Here is a 19,658-nt window from a genome sequence, read left to right on the forward strand (position 1 = left end):
AACCAAAAACCCAGGGCGCCCGGGTGGCTCAGCGGTTTAGTGCTGCCTTCAGCTGAGGGTGTGATCCTGGAGACCCGGGATCCAGTCCCACGTCGGGCTCCCTGCATGGAGCCTGTTTCTCCCTCTGCCTGTGTCTCTGCCTCTCTCTCTCTGTGTCTCTCATTAATAAATAAGTAAAATATTAAAAAAACCCCAAAATTAGAACAGCGATAATTTGTTAATGAATACATGATATAAAAGGATGTCAGCTGTGACATCAAAAACATAAAATGGAGGGAGTTGTAAAAAATGTTGAGCTTTTGTATGCACTCACAGTTAAGTTCTTATTTGCTTTAATTAATTAATTAATTATTATTATTTTTTTTCAATTATTTTTATGTAGGCCTCCATGACCTGGCATGGAGCCCAGTGTGGAGCCTGAACTCATGACCCTGAGATCGAGACCTGAGCCAAGATCTGAGACCAAGAGCTGGACACTTAACTGACGGAGCCACCCAGGCACCCAATTTGCTTTTTTTTTTTTTTTTTTAAGATTTTATTTATTTATTCATGAGAGACAGAGACACAGGCAGAGGGAGAAGCAGGCTCCATGCAGGGAGCCTGATGTGGGACTCAATCCTGGGTCTCCAGGATCACACCCTGGGCTGAAGGTGGTGCTAAACTGCTGAGCCACCCAGGTTTCCCCCTGCAATTTGCTTTAAGAGGACTGTCATAACTATAAGATATTTTATGTAAGCCTCGTGGTAAACATGAAAGAAAACCTTTAACTGATACATAAAAGGTAAAGAGAAAGGAATTAAAACATACCGCACAGAAACCCATCTAATCCCGAAGGAAGAGTAAGGAAAGAAGAAAGCAGCCAGAAAAAAAAAAAATTAAAAAAATACCAATAGGAAGTCCGTACTTGTCAAAAATTACTTTAAATGTAAATGGACTAAATTTTCCAACCCAAACATAGGGAGTGGCTGAATGGACAAAATAAAACACAAACAGAAAACTGCAGACCCAACTCTATGCTGCCTATGAGAGACTGACTTCAGCGTCAAGGACACAGAGCTGAAGGTGGAGTGAAGGGAAAAGCTGTCCAAGCCGACGGAAACCAACCAAGAGCAGGGGAAGCCACGTTTCTATTGGACAAAACTGACTTTAAGCCAAAACCTGTACCAAGAGACAGAGGAGGTCATAAGATTTTGATAAGGGGCTAGTTCACCCCAAGGGTATAACAAATATAAATATTTATGTGCCTAACATCAGCGCAGCTAAATACAGAGGAAATATTAACAGGTCTGGGTGAGACGCAGGCACAGACACAGGCACGCGGTCACAGGAGGGGACTCCGGGACCTTCCTTCTAAGCACAGACTGAGCCTCCACACGGCAAATGAGCAAGGAAACGCGGGGCCTCCCTGACCTTAGGTCAGAGGGATTCAGTTTCCATTTTTTAAGGGAGGTCTACATTTTTTTTTTTTTTTGAGAGAGAGAGAGACTGTGGACACCCTTTCTTTCTCAAATAAATAAACAGATATTTAAGCCCCAACAGGAGGAAGCAAACCCAAACCTAGGTCGGCCTCACTACGTGTGTCCTTCGACTGCTCTGGTTTCATCTCTCAGAGGCTCGAGACCCCAGGAATGCAGAAGCAGGGTCCAGCTCCCGGGAACCGTGTTTCTCCCCCCTCGTGTGCCGCCTCCCGCTCTGGCTCCGTGGCCACCTTTGGCCTCCCACCCCGCAGGGCTCGCCCGGCGGGCGCACTCACCCAGGCAGATGGGCGGCTTGCCTGTCCAGCTGCCGTCGGCTTTGCAGGTGCGGTGCTCGGAGCCACCCTTGAGGGAGAAGCCCTCCTGGCAGGAGTAGAGGAGCGTGTAGCCCATGGAGGGCAAGTCCAGGGCCCCGACATTGGCATGGGACGGCGTCTCTGGCTGCTTGCAGTGGTGGGCTGGAGGGAGACAGTGTTGGGCCACGCGGGTTGGCTCTTCGGGAGGCCTTGACTGCTGCTGTCCCCGGACGGAATACTCGCTTCCTCTCCCCGCCAGGACCCTGGCGCTCGGGCCCCCCTCCCGGGCCCCCCTCCAACCCCAGCCTCCACGTCTGTACACGTGGCTGGGATGCGGACGACCAGGCCACTCGCTTGGCCTGCAAGCTGTCACCTGAGGGCTAACCTCATCGCTGTTAGCGTTTGCTGCCCCGACAGTTGTGTTTTGCCGGAGGCACAGGAGCTGCCTTTGGAGCCCCCCAGAAAGGCTATCGTGGGGAGATGTGCTCCGCGAGGCCCCAGGGGCGGAGGCCACCGGAGTTCTACCCGCCCCGGGGAGTGGTGAGCGCCCTGTGGGGGTGTCCTGGGCCTTGGGCTCCCGCCCGGCCACGGTGCGGTGTCACTTACGGACGCAGTCGGGCGGGGTTCCGCTCCAGGTCAGGTTGGGGAGGCAGGTCCTGCTGGTGGAGCCCTGCAGCAGGTAGCCCTTCTGGCAGCGGAACAGCACGGTGCTTCCCACCTGCAGGCCCGGGCACCCTTAGCCTTGCGGCCGCTGCCCACCCCCCCCCCCCACCCGTGCCCCGCTGCAGCCTCCCTGCCCTCTGCTGGCCTAGGCCTCGTCCTCAGCCCCCCGTGGGCATCCCTTGCCGAGCAGGGGCCCAGGCGGGCGGGCTGGCGGCCAGCGCATTACCTGGTACCCCTGGGAACTGTTCTGTGTCCCGAACTGCGGCGCACCGGGGTCGGCACACGTTGTCAGCGTCGGGTCTAGGTTGCAGAACGTGTGGTCAGCGGGGCTCTCGGCCCTCCGTTCATTGCGGGGCCAGGGGCGGGAAGGACGGGGAGCCACCTGCTGCCCCTGCCCCCCGGGCTGGCTCGGCCCGCGGCCTGCTCTAGGGGCCCAGAGGCCGCTCCCTGTCTCCTGCAGACGAGCCCGAGGGCGGGGAAGGCATCGCCCTGGGCCCCCCGGGAGGCGAGCCCCGCGGGCGCCTGCTCACCTATGCAGCTGGGCTGGGTGCCACTCCACGTCCCATCTGACTGGCAAAACCTCCGCGGGGAGCCCACCAGCACCAGGGGGGGCTGGCAGGAGAAGGACACGGATGACCTGTAGGAGAAGCCTCGGTCCTCTCTCCTGCCGCGGGCGGGGACGCCAGGATCTCCGCAGAACACGGCTGGGGAGAAGCAAGAGAGGCGGGTCCCAGGGTCTGAGGCCCCCCGCCCCCCGCCACCCGCGCCCCCCGCCCCCCCGCCACCCTGCAGCCTCTCAGCCTGTGCCCGCGCAGCGCTGGGCAAGGCCACCCGAGCTGGGGGAGGCCCTAGAGGAGCTTAACTTGGGAACAACTACAACTCAGCAGCCCAAACTATTTTGTTTTCGTGCTCATTCCCTTCTAGTCTTTGCTTGGTTGCGTGTAAGCCTGTGTGTGGCTCTGAGCCCAACGTCCAACGCTGGAAATCTTGCTTTGTGCACTTACTTCCTGGCCGGTAAACCCCTTCCACGTTGATGGCACTACAACCCTCAGCGGCTACACAACTTCACCGCAAGAGGTCGTGCCCTACTGACCCTTTGTCCCAGCCTTCTTATCAGGTGTTTTCTATTATTGCGCTGTGAGCCGTGCCCACCCCTCCCCCCCCCCCCCCCCCCCCCCCCCCCCCCGCAGGGCTCTCTGCTGCAGAGGCTCTGGGAGTGGACCTGGTCAGTTCAAGCCTGGTGGCAGCTCCTCACGTGAACTGCCAAATGTCTTCCTGAAGGGTGTGTGTTTACACGCAGTGGCCACGAAGGCACCTACCTCATGGAGGGTCTCAGAGATTCCCAAAAGAACCACTACCGAATGCAAATTTGTGACAACAAATAGAATAAACACAGGCCCCTCTTCTGTCCCTCCTGCTCGGGCTCTTGGGTGTTTGCATACATGGCCTACTGAAATGCTTACTTCCCCAGGATGTTGTGGAATGTGTTCTAGAGGGCGTTGGCTGCAAATGTGATTTTGATGCTTTTGAAATAAGCACAAAGGGATCTACCTGTGATTTTATTCTGAGAACCGATATACTTTATTTTATTTTTTAAGATTTTATGTATTTATTCATGAGACACACAGAGAGAGACAGGTAGAGACACAGGCAGGGGGAGAAGCAGGCTCCATGCAGGGAGCCTGATTTGGGGCTCGATCCTGGGTCTCCAGGATCATGCCCTGGGCTGAAGGCAGACGCTCAACTGCTGAGCTACCAGGTGGCCCTGAGAACCAATATACTTTTGAACAGACCTCAGGACCAAAGACGGCACTCAATACCAGCCGGTGGTTTGTGGTATGGCGTGAGCAGGCCCATGGGCCCACCAGCACTCTTGGGTTGTGCTGGTCAGAAAGCACACTGAGCTTGCACTTATTTCCCATAAACATTCACTGCAGCACTTACCAGAACAAGCCCGTTGCCGTGGGGAACACCAGATGGGCCCCACGTACTCTGTGAATAGGCTCTACTTAAAAGAAAGAGTCTCATGTCGATCATATGTGGTTTTGGAGTTTTGGACTGAAGCAGTCTAAAACGCAAAATTAAATTTTATGTCTATTCTTTTTTCCTACTTTAAAAGTTCTAGTGGTGATAACATGAGCTGTAAATTTAAGTAAGAATTTTAGAGAAAATTGTCTGGAGAAATGATTGTTTTCAGACCAGATTTTGCTACTAGCTCACAAGGTCAGGTCCTTTTTCTGAGTCTCATCTTCCCTGCTGCTAGCCTCCTAGGATATCTTGTTGTGAGAATCAGAGGTGACCCTGTGTGCAAAGGTCCCTTGAGGAAGCAGCACAGCACTGTGAAATGCGAAATGTTATCTCTGTGCACAGGCTGATATGCTGTGACCTCCCAGCTGATGGGATCACATGTAGGTAATCACCAAAGCTAACAGCTCAGTGTGACTCCTCTTCCTCACCCCCGTCTTGCCTTGAATTAAATTCACTTCCTTCTCCATTAACTTTCAAACACTATTTAATAAACATATTCAGCTCCTGATTTTCTGCTGCTTTTGGCACCAAATAAGTCCACAGACACGAGCCCTGCCTTTTGAGATCTTAGAGTCTAAGCCAGGTAACACAAGAGAGTACAAAAGATGGAAGATACAGATAAATTATATGGCTTGAACATCAACAAAACTTACTGAAAGTACACAAGTGCATTAGGTGGTCATTTGGAAATGGTGGGATTGGGGGAAAGTCAACTTCAGAAGCTACTTTACTGAGCAGTCCACCAAATGGGGAGGTGGCATGGAAAGAGCGGAGCAGGTCTGGGGAAGCCTGCAGGAAGTGGGTGAGGCTGAAATGAGCTCGATCCTGATAGGGACAAAATCCCTGATTTAGGGAGTTATATTAAGAGGAAAAAGTGGTGTTCTGAGGGATACCTAGACAGACTAGGTCTGAGTGGCAGGTCTATGCAGGAAGAGGGAGCACCAAGCACTGTGGAAGGCCCAGATGCAAAGTTTACAAACAGTGGTAAGAATTCCAAGGGTTATTTCCCATCTCAGTGGTCATCCACTTGGCCACAGAAAATATGTTGTAGAACACAGCAGGTTAGAAATAAATATATTTGATTTCTTTACAGTGAGCTACAAGAAAGCAGACTACCAGAGTGAAAGTTCCCCAAGACGTCACTGCAAGCATGAAGAACACCCTTCCTGCTACGATGTGAATGTGTATGTGTGCGCACAGATGTTCATGATCATATATAAAATAAAATGGAAGCAGGCTAGTATCCAGAATCTAGAAAGAACTTATCAAACTCAATACCCCAAAACCAAAACAAAACAAAACAAAAATCCAGTCAAGAAATGGGCAGAAGACATGAACAGGCATTTCTCCAAAGAACAGACACGTGAAAAAAGTGCTCAACATCACTCAGTCTCAGGAAAATACAAATCAAAACCACAGTGAGATACTATCTCATACTGGTCAGAATGGCTAAAACTAACAACCCTGGAAACAACAGACGTTGGTGAGGACGTGGAGAAAGGGAAATCCTGTTGGTGGGAATGCAGGCTGGTGCAGCCCCTCTGTGAAACAGTATGGAGGTTCCTCAAAGAGTTAAAAATAGAGCTGCCTACAACCCCGCAATCGCACTACTAGGTATTTGTCCAAAGGATGCAAACATAGTGATTTGAAGGGACACATGAACCCCATTGTTTATAGCAGGAATGTCCACAAGAGCCAAAATATGGGAAGGGCTCAGATGTCCATCAACAGATTGACTGGATAAAGAAGATGTGGTGTATGCATATATATACGAATATTATTCAGGCATCTGAAAGGAATGAGATCTTGCCATTTGCAACGACGTAGATGGAACTAGAGGGCATTATGCTAAGTGAAATAAGTCAGGCAGAGAAAAACAAATACAAAGACCATATGATCTCACTTATATGTGGAATTTAAGAATCAAAACAAATGAACATAGGGGAAAGGAAGGGGAAATAAAATATGATGAAATTTGAGAGGGAGTCAAACCATAAGAGATGCTGAACTCTAGAAAACACACGGGTTGCTGGAGGGGAGGGAGTGGGGGTAAGGGTAATTGAGTGTTGGTCATTAAGGAGGTGATATGATGTAATAAGTACTGGGTGTTAGATGCAACTGATGAATCACTAAATTTTACTTATGAAACTAATAAAAGTCTGAAAAAAGATATATTCTAAAAAAAAATTTGAAAATTGAAAAAGATAAAGTGGAAGCAGGACCAGCACCTCTGCTGGGGGAAGCCTCTATGGGAGCTGGGGAGTCTAGACCAATTAGAAGTCAGTAACAGGCTGACTTGATCAGAAGTCCCCAAATCCAGGAAGAGGCAGCTCAATGAACAAGAGGTACAAATGGATGACAAAGAAAGAGCAGCTCTGTCTTGATAAGAAATGTGGTGCCAATTAAAACAACGAGACACCTTTTTAAACTTCCTGGGCTAGTAAATATTAAAAGATATTGGCAAAATCCATTATTAATGAGGACACGAGTCAAGAAATATTCTCATAAACTGTTGGCAGGAGCGTGAGGTGGGATTCTTTCTAGAAGACAGTTTGGCAACATGTAGCAAGACATACAGAGGCATGCCCTCTGGCTCAGCATTTTCTCTCTCCTAGGAATTTACCACCAGAGTAAAGAAATGTTATCCTCAACAACAGTTATTGCAGAACTGCTTCTAATGTGATTAAACCAAAGAAACCTAAATTCACCATCAGTAGAAGATTTTTTAAAAAAAGATTTTTTTAATTTTATTTATTTATTTATTTATGATAGTCAGAGAGAGAGAGAGAGAGAGAGAGAGAGAGAGAGGCAGAGACACAGGCAGAGGGAGAAGCAGGCTCCATGCACCGGGAGCCCGATGTGGGATTCGATCCCGGTCTCCAGGATTGCGCCCTGGGCCGAAGGCAGGCGCCAAACCGCTGCGCCACCCAGGGATCCCCTAAAAAAGATTTTATTTGTTTATTCATGAGACACACACACACACACACACACACACACACACACACACAGAGGCAGAGACACAGGCCGAGGGAGAAGCAGGCTCCACACAGGGAGGCCGGCACGGGACTTGATCCCAGGACCCCGGAGTCATGCCCTGAGCCACCCAGGCATCCCCCAGTAGGAGATTAAACCAGTTGTGGTAGCTACAATAAGGAGATTCTTTAAGCTATTACAAACGATGATGTGCAGATCAGTATGCATTGATGGAGAAAGGTGGTTATGGCCTATCGATGAAGACAAGTCGCAAACATGTCTGCACAGCATGATTTAATGCCATTTACAGAAAATTGTACATATCTGTGTACAAAAGCATTGCGGTTGGGGTGGAAGCACAGTCAAGAGCTCAACCCTGGTTATCTTTGGGGGGCTAGAGCTCAGATGACTCTCACATTCTGTGTCTTTTCAGATATGGTACATTGTTTTATGAAGACCATAATTCACTGTTTAAAAGCAATTTAGCTATTTCTCAAGAAGTAGAAAGAAGGGATCCTTGGGTGGCTCAGTGGTTTGGCATCTGCCTTTGGCCCAGGGCGTGATTCTGGAGACCTGAGATCAAATCCCACGTCAGGCTCCCTGCATGAAGCCTGCTTCTCCCTCTGCCTGTCTCTCTCTCTCTCTCTCTCTCTCAATGTCTCTCTCTCATGAATAAATAAATAAAATCTTTAAAAAAAAAGTAGAAAGAAGAAAAGCAAGGCTTCTGAGTCATACTCCATCTTGACATTTGCCTGCTACCTTCCTAATGTTTCCCTGGAGGTGTCCAAAGACCTTAAGGGATGACCAGACACCAAATGCTGTCTTTCCTGAGTCCACTTTTGAGCTTTTGGTCCTAACTTCTGCTGAAATATCCCAAACTGAAGCACATTTTCAGAGGAATCCAATGTCATGGGTATGTTGACAGTTTTCTACAGAATTAGATAAATGCCTAGTAGGAACAAAAATTGGTCCTAGTGTTTGTTCAAAGCATGGGCACCAAGAAAACCTACCAGAACCCAATTATGTGGCATGACAAGAATAAGTGAGTAAGTGAGCTCTGGGATGGACTTGGGTTCCTGGGGACACAATTAGACCAGATGGATAAGAAATAAACTCTTTCACCAAAAAATCATGTGTGCCCCAGGATCTTTTCTGTGCAGGATATTTTCCATAAAGACAGGCATGTTTCCAGCAGAGGCCCCTTCCAGATCTTTGGGAACTAGCCATCCACTGAATAATCTTTCATGTTAAGAAACACCTTCCTTATTTCTGGCTTATTAACCTCCTTCCACCATGACTCCACTCCACACAGTGTCCACAGTCAGGGCTCAGTTAGGATCTTCTCATTATTTTCCTTTAAACTCCCTTTATTTTTATTTTTTTAAAATTTTTTTAAAATTTTTATTTATTTATGATAGTCACAGAGAGATAGAGAGAGAGGCAGAGACACAGGCAGAGGGAGAAGCAGGCTCCATGCACCGGGAGCCCGACGTGGGATTCGATCCCGGGTCTCCAGGATCGCGCCCTGGGCCAAAGGCAGGCGCCAAACCGCTGCGCCACCCAGGGATCCCTAAACTCCCTTTAAAAGCGTCTCTGGCAGGGAGTTTCCAAGATGGCAGAGGAGTAGGAGACCTTAGATTTGCTTGGTCCCAGGAATTAAGCTCTATAGCTATCAAATCATTCTGAAGACCTGGGAATTCAACCAGAGATGTAAGAAAATAATTGCTGCAATTCTACAAATAGAAAAGTGACCACTTGCTGCAAGAATGACAAGATGGAAAAGTTCATTTCAAAAAAGAGGATAAGGGATCCCTGGGTGGCGCAGCGGTTTGGCGCCTGCCTTTGGCCCAGGGCGCGATCCTGGAGACCCAGGATTGAATCCCACGTCAGGCTCCCGGTGCATGGAGCCTGCTTCTCCCTCGGCCTATGTCTCTGCCTCTCTCTCTCTCTCTCTCTCTCTGTGACTATCATAAATAAAAAATAAAAATTAAAAAAAAAAAACAAAAAACAAAAAAGAGGATAAGAGGAAGTACTGACTGCCAGGGAACTAATGAGTATAGATGTAAGAGAGATGTTGGAACTAGGGTTCAGAATAATGATTATAATGATATTAGCTGGGCTTGAAAAAGGCATAGAAGACACTAGAAAATCCCTTTCTGGAGAAATAAAAGAACTAAAATCTAATGAAGTCGAAATAAAAAAGGCTATTAATGAGATGCAATAAAAAATGGAGGCTCTAACTGCTAGGATAAGTGGAGAAGAGAGAATTAGTGATATAGAGGACAAAATGATGGAGAATAAAGAAGCTGAGAAAAAGAGAGATAAACAACCACTGGATCACGAGGGGTGAATTCGAGAGAAAAGTGATTCCTTAAAGTGAAACAACTTTAAAGTCCTGGGGGCTTTAACAACCTACTCACTGCAATGGACAGATCAATCTAAGGAGAAGATCTACAAGGAAACAAGGGCTTTGAATAATACACCAGACCAGATGGACTTTACAGATATTTTTAGGGCATTCCATCCTAAAGCAACAGAATACACATTCTTCTTGAGTGCAAATGGAACATTCTCCAGAATAGATGACATACTGGGATACAAAGCGGGTCTCAGCTGGTACCAAAAGAATGGGATCATTCCCTGCATATTTTCAGACCACAATGCTTTGAAATGAACTCGATCACAATAGGAAATTTGGAAGAAACTCAAACACTTGGAGGTTAAAGAACATCCTACTAAAGAATGAATGGGTCAACCAGTAAATTAGAGAAGAATTAAAAAGATTCACGGAAACAAATGAAGATGAAAATACAACTGTTCAAAACCTTTGGGATGCAACAAAGGTGGTCCTAAGTGGGAAGTATATAGCAATACAAGCCTTTCTCAAGAAATAAGAAAGGTCTCAAATATGCAATCTAACTTTATACCTAAAAGAGCTGGAGAAAGAACAGTAAACAAAGCCTAAGCCCAGCAAGAGAAGAGAATTAATAAAGATGAGAGCAGAAATCAATGAAATGGAAACCAAAAGAACAGTAGGACAAATCAATGAAACTAGGAGCTGGTTCTTTGAAAGCATTAATAAGACCCTTAACTCCCTGGCCAGACTTAGCAAAAAGAAAAGAGAAAAGACCCAAATAAACAAAATCATGAATGAAAGAGGAGATCACAACCAACACTGAAGAAATACAAACAATTGTAAGAACATATTATGAGCAATCATATGCCAAAAAATTAGGCAATCTGGAAGGGATGGATGCATTCCTAGAAACATATAAACGATCAAAACTGAAACAAAGAGCTAGAAAACCCGAACAGACCATAACCAACAAGGAAATTGAGGCAGTAATGAAAAATCTCCCAACAAACAAGAGTTAAGGGCCAGACAGCTTCCCTGGGGAATTCCACCCAACATTTAAAGAAGAATTAATACCTATTCTTCTGAAGTGGTTTCAAAAAATAGAAATGGAAGGAAAACTTCCAAACTCTATGAGGCCAGCATTACCTTGATCCCCAAACCAGACAAACATCCCCCCCAAAAGGAGGATAACAGACCAATATCCCTGATGAACATGGATGCAGAAATTCTCACCAAGATACTAGCCAATAGGACCCAACAGTACATTAAGAGGATTATTCACCACAGCCAAGTGGGATTTATTCCTGGGCTGCAAGGCTGGTTCAACATCTGCAAATCAATCAGTGTGATACACAACATTAATAAAAGAAAGACAAGAACCACATGATCCTCTCAATAGATGCAGAAAGAGCGTTTGACAAAGTACAAAGTTTTTCTTGATTAAAACTCTTCACAGTGTAGGGATAGAGGGAGCATCCCTTAATATCATAAAAGTCATATACAAAAAGCTCACAGTGACTATCATTCTCAATGAGGAAAAATGGAGAGCTTTCCCCTCAGGTCAGGGATGTCCACTCTCACCACTGCTGTCCAACATAGCATTGAAGTCCTTGCCTCAGCAATCAGGCAACAAGAAGAAATACACGGGCATCCGAACTTGCAAATAAGAAGTCAAACTCTCCTTCTTTGCAGATGACATGATACTGTACCTAGAAAACCCAAAAGACTCCACCCCAAGATTGCTAGAACTCATACAGCAATTTGGCAATGTGGCAGGATACAAAATCAATGCCCAGAAATCAATGGCATTTCTATACACTAACAATGAGACTGAAGAGAAATTAAGGAGTCAGTCCCATTTACAATTGCACCCAAAAGCATTAGATACCTAGGAATAAACCTAACCAAAGAGCTAAAGGATATGTACCCTAAAAACTACAGAGCACTTCTGAAAGAAATGGAGGAAGACACAAAGAGATGGAAAAATATTCCATGCTCATGGATTGGAAGAATTAATATTGTGAAAATGTCAATATTACCCAGGGCAATTTACACATTTAATGCAATCCCTATCAAATCCTATACCATGGACTTTCTTCAGAGAGTTGGAACAAATAATCTTAAGATTTGTGTGGAATCAGATAAGACCCTGAATAGCCAGGGGAATATTGAAAAAGAAAACCATATCTGGGGGCATCACAATGCCGGGTGTCAGGTTGTACTACAAAGCTGTGGTCATCAAGACAGTGTGGTCCTGGCACAAAAACAGACACATAGATCAATGGAACAGAATATAAAACCCAGAAGTGGACTCTGAACTCTATGGTAAACTAATATTTGACAAAGGAGGAAAGACTCTCCACTGGAAAAAAGACAGTCTCTTCAATAAATGGTGCTGGGAACATTGGACATCCACGTGCAGAGGAATGAAACTAGACCACTCTCATGCACCAGACACAGAGACAAACTCAAAATGGATGAAAGATCTTAATGTGAGACAAGATTCCATCAAAATCCTAGAGGAGAACACAGGCAACACCCTTTTTGAACTTGGCCACAGCAACTTCTTGCAAGATCCATCCATGAAGGCAAGAGAAACAAAAGCAAAAATGAACTATTGGGACTTCATCAAGATAAGAAGCTTTTGCACAGCAAACGATACAGTCAACAAAACTAAAAGACGACCTACAGAATGGGAGAAGATATTTGCAAACGACGTATCAGATAAAGGGCTAGTTTCCAAGATCTATAAAGAACTTATTAAACTCAACACCAAAGAAACAAACAATCCAATCATGAAATGGGCAAAAGACATGAAGAGAAATCTCACAGAGGAAGATATAGACATGGCCAACAAGCACATGAGGAAATGCTCCGCATCACTGGCCATCAGGGAAATACAAATCAAAACCACAATGAGATACCACCTCACACCAGTGAGAATGGGGAAAATTAACAAGGCAGGAAACAACAAATGTTGGAGAGGATGCGGAGAAAAGGGACCCTCCTGCACTGTTGGTGGGAATGTGAACTGGTGCAGCCACTCTGGAAAACTGTGTGGAGGTTCCTCAAAGAGTTAAAAATAGACCTGCCCTACGACCCAGCAATTGCACTGTTGGGGATTTACCCCAAAGATTCAGATGCAATGAAACGCCGGGACACCTGCACCCCGATGTTTCTAGCAGCAATGTCCACAACAGCCAAACTGTGGAAGGAGCCTCGGTGTCCATCGAAGGATGATGGATAGAGAAGCTGTGGTCTATGTGTACATGGGATATTACTCAGCCATCAGAAAGAACAAAATCTTGGCATTTGCAACGATGTGGATGGAACTGGAGGGTGTTATGCTGAGTGAAACATAATCAGAGAAGGACAATTATCATATGATCTCACTCGTGTGGAATTTAGGGACCAGCACGGAGGGTCATAGAGAAGGGAGGGAAAAGTAAAACAAGATGAAATCAGAGACAAAGACAAACCCTGAGAGACTTAATCACAGGAAGCAGACTGAGGGGGGTTGGAGGGGGTGGGGGGATGGGTATCGGGGTGACGGGCAGTAAGGAGGGCTCAGGGCACAAGGAGCGCTGGGGTGACGTGAGCTTGAGGGACACCGACCTCCATCCCTGGAAGCAGTAATACATTACATGGTAACGTGACCCCACGTCCCCGGCCCGGCTGACCCCGCGGGGGGCCGTGCTGCCCCAGGCCTTCCCGGATGGCGGCAGGGCCCCCACCGAAGCCCTGTGGTCGGGACACTTACGGAAGCACTGAGGCAGCTCTCCGGTCCAGGACCCGTTCCCCTCACAGGTGAGCACGGCGGGCAGGGATAGCTGGTAGCCCTCCAGGCAGGCATAGGTCACGCTCGAGCCCCACGTGAAGTCAGATCCCACCACCTTCCCGTTGGGAAGCAGCTGAGGGGGCTTGCACACGATGGCTGGGGCCGGGAGACCAAGGTGCCGGGTTCTGCGGCTGGCCCCCCCCCCCCGCACCCTGCGCCCCGCGTCCCACACCGCATGCCCCAGGCCCCAAGCCCTGCACCCCAGGCCCAGGGCCCATGCCCCACGTCCCACATCCCACGCCCTGCACCCTGTGCCCCATGCCCTGCACCCCACGTCCCACATCCCATTCCCCACCTCCCAGCCCCACACCCCATGTCCCAAGCCCCACACCCCGCACCCTGGTACCCGTGTCCCAGTCCCCCATGCCCGCTGGGGCTCTAGGCTACACAGGGAGACCCAAGGACGCCCTGTCCTAGTCAGGGAGCTGGTGTCCCTTTGCCTTTTACAATGTCCTTGAGTGCCCCAGCCCCCCCCACGAAGTGTCACCAGGGCCCCGGCTGTCGCCTCCCCCGATGCTTCAGGGCCCGTGGCCGTCCCCCGTGCAGCCTGGACGCACCTTTGCACACGGGCTTGGTGCCGTTCCATGTGCGGTCCTTGGTGCAGCTCAGCACGGATACCCTGTGCGACTCCATCGTGTAGCCAGGGACGCACTGGAACGTCACGGTTCTGTTGTACCTGAAGTCGCTGCCCAGCCGGAGGCCGTTGGCTGGAATCCCAGGGTCGCCACAGTTTATGACTAGGACCAAGGGGAAAAGGCCTCGTCGCTGTCTGCACAGGCCTCCGCCGTGCCGCACCCCAGGAGCCCCCGGGCCCCAAGCCGTCCAGGAGAGCAGAGGCCTGCCCAGGGGCCGCGGCTCCCCGTGAAGGTCCCTTGCAGCCCCAGCGCTCCCTGACCCTGGGATGGGAAGCCGGCAGGGGCCCGGAGAGCTGCGCGTTCGGTGCCGAGGGCTGCGGAGGCTCCTGCCGTCCTGCCTGGGGGGCCCTCGGGACATCATGACGGCAAGTGGGGGAGGGTCTGCTGAGCTCGGGCCTCGGAACAGAAGTGACCCGGATGTGGGGATCTGGACGGAGCCCCGAAGTCACAGGGCTTGGAAAGGCCCCTGTCGTCACACTCGCTTCACTCCATCGGGGACCCCCAGTGACTTGCTTCCCAAGGGACGGGGTCTGGGGCCGCCCCCAAGAGGGGAGGAAGGGGGCGGTGGGGCTGTGCAGGCTGGAGAGGCAGCCGTGTGGGGTGGGCTGGGGCCCAGGGGACCTACGGGGACAGCGAGGAAGGTGGCGGCCGTAACCTGGCTGAGAAGCAGGCTGAGCGCGGACAGTCTGGCGGGAGAGGGACCGGGAAGCCGGGGGGGGGGGGGGGGGCGGGAACCCCAGGCACTGCAAGCCCCCTGTCCTCCGCGCTGTGGGGGGCCCGCAAGTGACACGTGCACCCCAAGTGACTCCTTTGTCCGGTGGGGGTCAGGCGTGGCGGGGGAGTGGGCCCGTGCCCCAGGGCGACAGCCTGCGGCAGCCTCACCTATGCACTCGGGGTCACCGCCCGTCCAGGTGCCGTTGACGGAGCAGTGGCGGCTGAGCAGGCCCGCGGCATAGTAGCCCTCGCGGCACTCGTACACCACGGAGCTGGCGAAGCCCAGGCCATCGCTGAACACCACCCGGGCGTTGCTGGGGGTCCCCGGGTTCCCGCAGGAGATCACTGGGGGCCAGAGGGGCGCGTTAGTCACTGGGTGGGCGGCCGGGAGTGGCTGGGGGCCCCGTGTTCCGCAGGGGGGCCCTGTGGCCCCCGACGACCTTCAGGCTGTTTCAGTGTCTGGGCCTCCCGCCCTCAGAAGGGAAGACACACCCGCATGCACTCTCCTTAACCGTCATCTCTTTTATGATCCCCCCTAAAGTCTTAAACAATTCCTTAATGTCACCAGATGTCCAACCAGAGCTTAATTTGCTTCAAGTGTCCCCCCCCCCTTATTTTACAGTTGATTTGTCTGAATCAGGGTCCAAAGGGGACTCCTGATGGGCACGTCTCGGAGACTCTGAATTCAGGGATTCCTGTCCCTTATCCTGCATCTGTCGGGCTCCAGGGCTTCTCCGGGGCAACTCCCCGCTTTCTAGACATTACGACGGCCCCCCGAGGCCCTGGCTGCTCTGTCCCTCGCAGCCGCTGGAGCCGCACAGGTGGTCCTGTCTCCCCCCTGTGTCGCGTCACAAGGCACAGGACGTCTGGCTGGTGGCTCCCTCGTGAGTCTGAGGCCGATGGGGCGGGCTCGGGTTCGCCCATGTCACCAGGGCAAGGCTCCGCGGGTCGTTCACTGAATGGTCTGGGCAAGCGCTTGATGACTGTCGGCTGGACTCCTTATCTCCTTGGGGGACAGAAAACGGTGGCACCGACCACTGGTTCTCTCCACACCAGCTGGTGTTCTTGAGTCGGGACTTGCCCGTCATCAGATACTTGCCTTCCCTCAAATACAATTCATAAAGGAAGGCTCGGGAATGTTCGATTTTCTTTTTTATCAGGTGTGAGATAATGATTTGGTTTCCTAGCAAGCTCTGCAGATGACCCATAGGCCCTGGGGCTTGTGGATTTAAATTTGTTGTGTCACCACCCACTGCCGCTATTGTTCGTATTAGCAGGTCTCTGGCTGGAGGGAGCCTCTCCAGGTTGGCTTGTGTGCTCCTCGGACTCGATCCCACTTGCCTCCAGTAGGTTCCCTGCGGGAGTGACAGGAGGGCCAGTGTTCATCATGTATATCCTGGCCCCGTCCCGGAATCAGCCACCTCTATGGAGAGCTCTGCTTCCTTTTGATGGAGAAGGGACTTAAGAACCATAATCTGAAAGCTCCGAGTACTCACTGCCACAGAGGTGCTCATGGATTCCACACTTTCAGGATGGCTAGAGCTGGGAAAATGACTTTCTAAGCTGAAAATTCACAGAGTTTATGCTGAGATTACCAATCCAAATTTAAAATTGAGAGTTTTTCCTTAGCTTCTTTATTTTTCTATCTCTTTAATGCCAAAAATCTTGGTTCTTAATCACAAATAATGTCCTCAAAAAGTTTCAGAATGGTACTATCCATATTATTACTGACAATATGAGTGCTGAAAACAACTTAGGATTTCATTGTCATTCTCTTTGTCCTCGGGGCATGTACACCATAGTCAAAGTCCACTTTTTTTCAAGTCAGTTGAGATAATTCTCTGGATCATTGAGTCACCGCTTCACTATGTAGTTAGGTTCATTCGTTTTCATTTTGATTTTGATATTTAGAGATTGCCCGTTTCTTTCTTTTTTTTTTTTTTTTTAAAGATTTTATTTATTTATGCATGAGAGACACAGAGAGAGGCAGAGACACAGGCAGAGGGAGAAGCAGGCTCCATGCAGGGAGCTCCATGCGGGACTCGATCCCAGGACTCCAGGATCACACCCTGGGCTGAAGGTGGCGCTAAACCCCTGAGCCACGGGGGCTGCCCAAGATTGCTCATTTCTGATCTTCGATTTAACTTTACTTTGCTGCGGATATACAACATGTACGTGGTCCCAAAGTCAAATGTGCAAATGATTCCTATATAATGAGCCCACCCACAACAAGTATCTGTGCTGCCTACATGCTGGGAACATAGTGGACGTCATGTCCCCTATCCTCGAGGAGCCTTAAGGACCTACTTATAAATAGCTGAATTAAAATATGTAGTAAGTTTTACACTTGAAGGAAGAAAATGCTGTAAGAAGGGAGGAGCTCATTGGGGCTGCAGATGGAAGGCTGAGTAGTGCTTTGACAGGTAAGTGGGAGCTTGTCAAGGAAAGCCACGGAGAATCACGGGCATGTCATACACACACTCATCCGACATTCACCTCCAGGTCCACGCTCTCAGCCACCCACTTTCTGTTCCCTGGACGCTCCCGACATGGTGACTGACTCCATGCTGGGATCTGAGTGGCCTGAAACAGCGGGTCACAGCGGGCATTTGGGAAGCATTCTGCAATCTCCTGCTGCCAACACTCTCCCGCCGCCACAGATCTCTTACGATGCCTACAAAATCCTATGGCAATAGGGCCTCCTGGGTGGCTCAGCTGGTTAGGTGATCTCAGCCCGAGTTAGATCTCGGGGTCGTGAGTTCAAGCTCCCACGGGGCATGAAGCTTACTTAAAAAAAAAAAAAAGAAATCCTATGGAAACTAACTTTGCAAAAGCAAAGGCAAGTCAGAAAGGCAGACGGGTGGTAGAGGGCCCTGGACAGTCTGTAGCCTTTCCTGGGCAGGTGCCCCCTGACGGGGGCCAGAACATCGCCTCTCCCTCTGTAGGACTTCACAGCCTCAGCCTCGAGGGCTGACCATCGCCTCTTGTCTCTTTAGCTCCTAACCTCAGGGATTCATTCTCTGGTGACACTTTGATTTCAGTGGGACCTAGAACCCACCAGTCCCGCCACTTTGCCACTGCCCCTTATTTGTCTCATTGGCCATCTCCCTCCTCATCCAGCAGGTGCCCGAATCCATCACAGTCACTGCCTTGCACGCACCCTCGGTTCCCTTGCCACTCACTGCCAACGTCTTGGTTGCCTGATAAAACCCCAGCCGTTCGCCTAGTGCTTCGCCCACCTTATGTCCACACCCGTGGGACAAAGACACAGGTGGAAGCTGCAGCTCTCACCCTAAACCAATGGCCTGGTTCCTTGAGTGAGCCTTTGGCACCGCCAGCCACGGCTTCCTTCCCTATTGGACCCCCTTGCCTCTCTTCCCGCAGCCTCCTCCTTCTTCCAGCACCTTCTCACACACCCTAACTCTCAGCGGCTATGCCGATTCCTAGCTAGCAGGCCATATTTTAGGTAGAGACAGCGAGGTCCTGGGAGCAGCTACAAAAAGTTAGACTCTGGGGAGAGAGGCTTTAAAATCAAGTTATTTTCAGAAATTTAGAAGCGGGTGGAGAAATGCTGCTTCCCCCACTGGAGCTGCGTCAGGACCCATCAGTACGGGCTTCCCTTATGTTTAGGGACTTTTAAAAATTAGATTTGTATTTCTTTTGGCACTTTGGGAACTTGCCCTACAGTCTCTTCCCTTACGCGACAGTGCGAGAGTGCGTGGTGTGTCGGCCATACCGCCGTGAGCCTGGTCCCCACTACAGCGTGGGACACAGCATCGCTGGGGGACCGAGAGATGGGTGAGAAGGCAGGGTTCTGGGTCCCTTCTGGGGCCTTCCCTAGGCGGGGCCAGGGACCATCGACGGCTCCGGGCCGGGGTCCAGTGGGGGTGCGAGGGCAGCTGCGGGGCATGGGGACACGGGCTGGTGCGGGGGCCCACGGACGTTACCTCGGCACTCAGGCTGTGCGCCGCTCCACGAGCCGTTGCCCTGGCAGGTGCGCTCGGACGATCCCCGGAGCATGTGGCCCGCCTCGCAGCTGAAGCGCAGCAGGCTGCCCGGGCTGAAGCTGTCCCCCAGCCGGATGCCGTGTGCGGGGGTCCCCGGGTCGCCGCAGAGTCCCGTGCTCGTTCCTGTAGGGGCCAGAACCACAGCGGCCCCGCTGGGTGAGCCCAGACCGCGGCGGGGGCACCAGGAGACGCAAACAAGGGCCGGGGTCGTGCTCCTGCTGCGTGGACCCGGCCTCGCTGCCCAGGAGTCAGAGCCTACGAGGCCTGAGGTCCCGAGTGGGGCCCTGGGGACCGCGCAGCACGGAGAAAGGGAACCGCCTCACACAGTCACAGTGGCTGCAGCCAACAAGTGCGGGAGCAGAGGTGTTGGCGAGGACGCAGAGGAGGGGGACCTCCACACTGAGCGTGGGAAGCCAGGCTGGTGCCACCCCCGACGGCAGCGTGGATGGTCCTCAGAGGGTCAGAATTGGGCTGCCCTACGACGCAGCCACCTCACTGCTGGGGCTTCACCCCAAAGATACTGATGTACTGAAACCAAGGGACACCAGCTCCCCAGCTTCACAGCCACAGTGCCCACAGTAGCCACACTGCGGGAGGAGGCCATCGACAGGTGATGGATGAAGAAGACGCGGTCTATGTATACAATGGGGTAGCAGCCATCAAAACATGAAAT

At 50.6% G+C, this 19,658-nt stretch overlaps 1 protein-coding gene across 1 annotated transcript in view; it reads right to left on the reverse strand.

Moving 5' to 3' along the window:
• Nucleotides 1–19,658, reverse strand: part of CSMD2 (CUB and Sushi multiple domains 2) — a 439,342-nt gene that overhangs the window by 15,995 nt on the left and 403,689 nt on the right. The window contains exons 58-65 of the mRNA XM_041738011.1: nt 18,926–19,108; nt 15,147–15,323; nt 14,187–14,366; nt 13,552–13,725; nt 2,965–3,138; nt 2,661–2,734; nt 2,378–2,489; nt 1,754–1,933 (exon numbers count right to left, since the gene is read on the reverse strand). Of these exons, the coding sequence (XP_041593945.1) occupies nt 1,754–1,933; nt 2,378–2,489; nt 2,661–2,734; nt 2,965–3,138; nt 13,552–13,725; nt 14,187–14,366; nt 15,147–15,323; nt 18,926–19,108 (1,254 nt within the window). The remainder of the gene's footprint in view (nt 1–1,753; nt 1,934–2,377; nt 2,490–2,660; nt 2,735–2,964; nt 3,139–13,551; nt 13,726–14,186; nt 14,367–15,146; nt 15,324–18,925; nt 19,109–19,658) is intronic.

Source organism: Vulpes lagopus, chromosome 23 (assembly GCF_018345385.1).
Source record: "Vulpes lagopus strain Blue_001 chromosome 23, ASM1834538v1, whole genome shotgun sequence".
NCBI lineage: Eukaryota > Metazoa > Chordata > Mammalia > Carnivora > Canidae > Vulpes > Vulpes lagopus.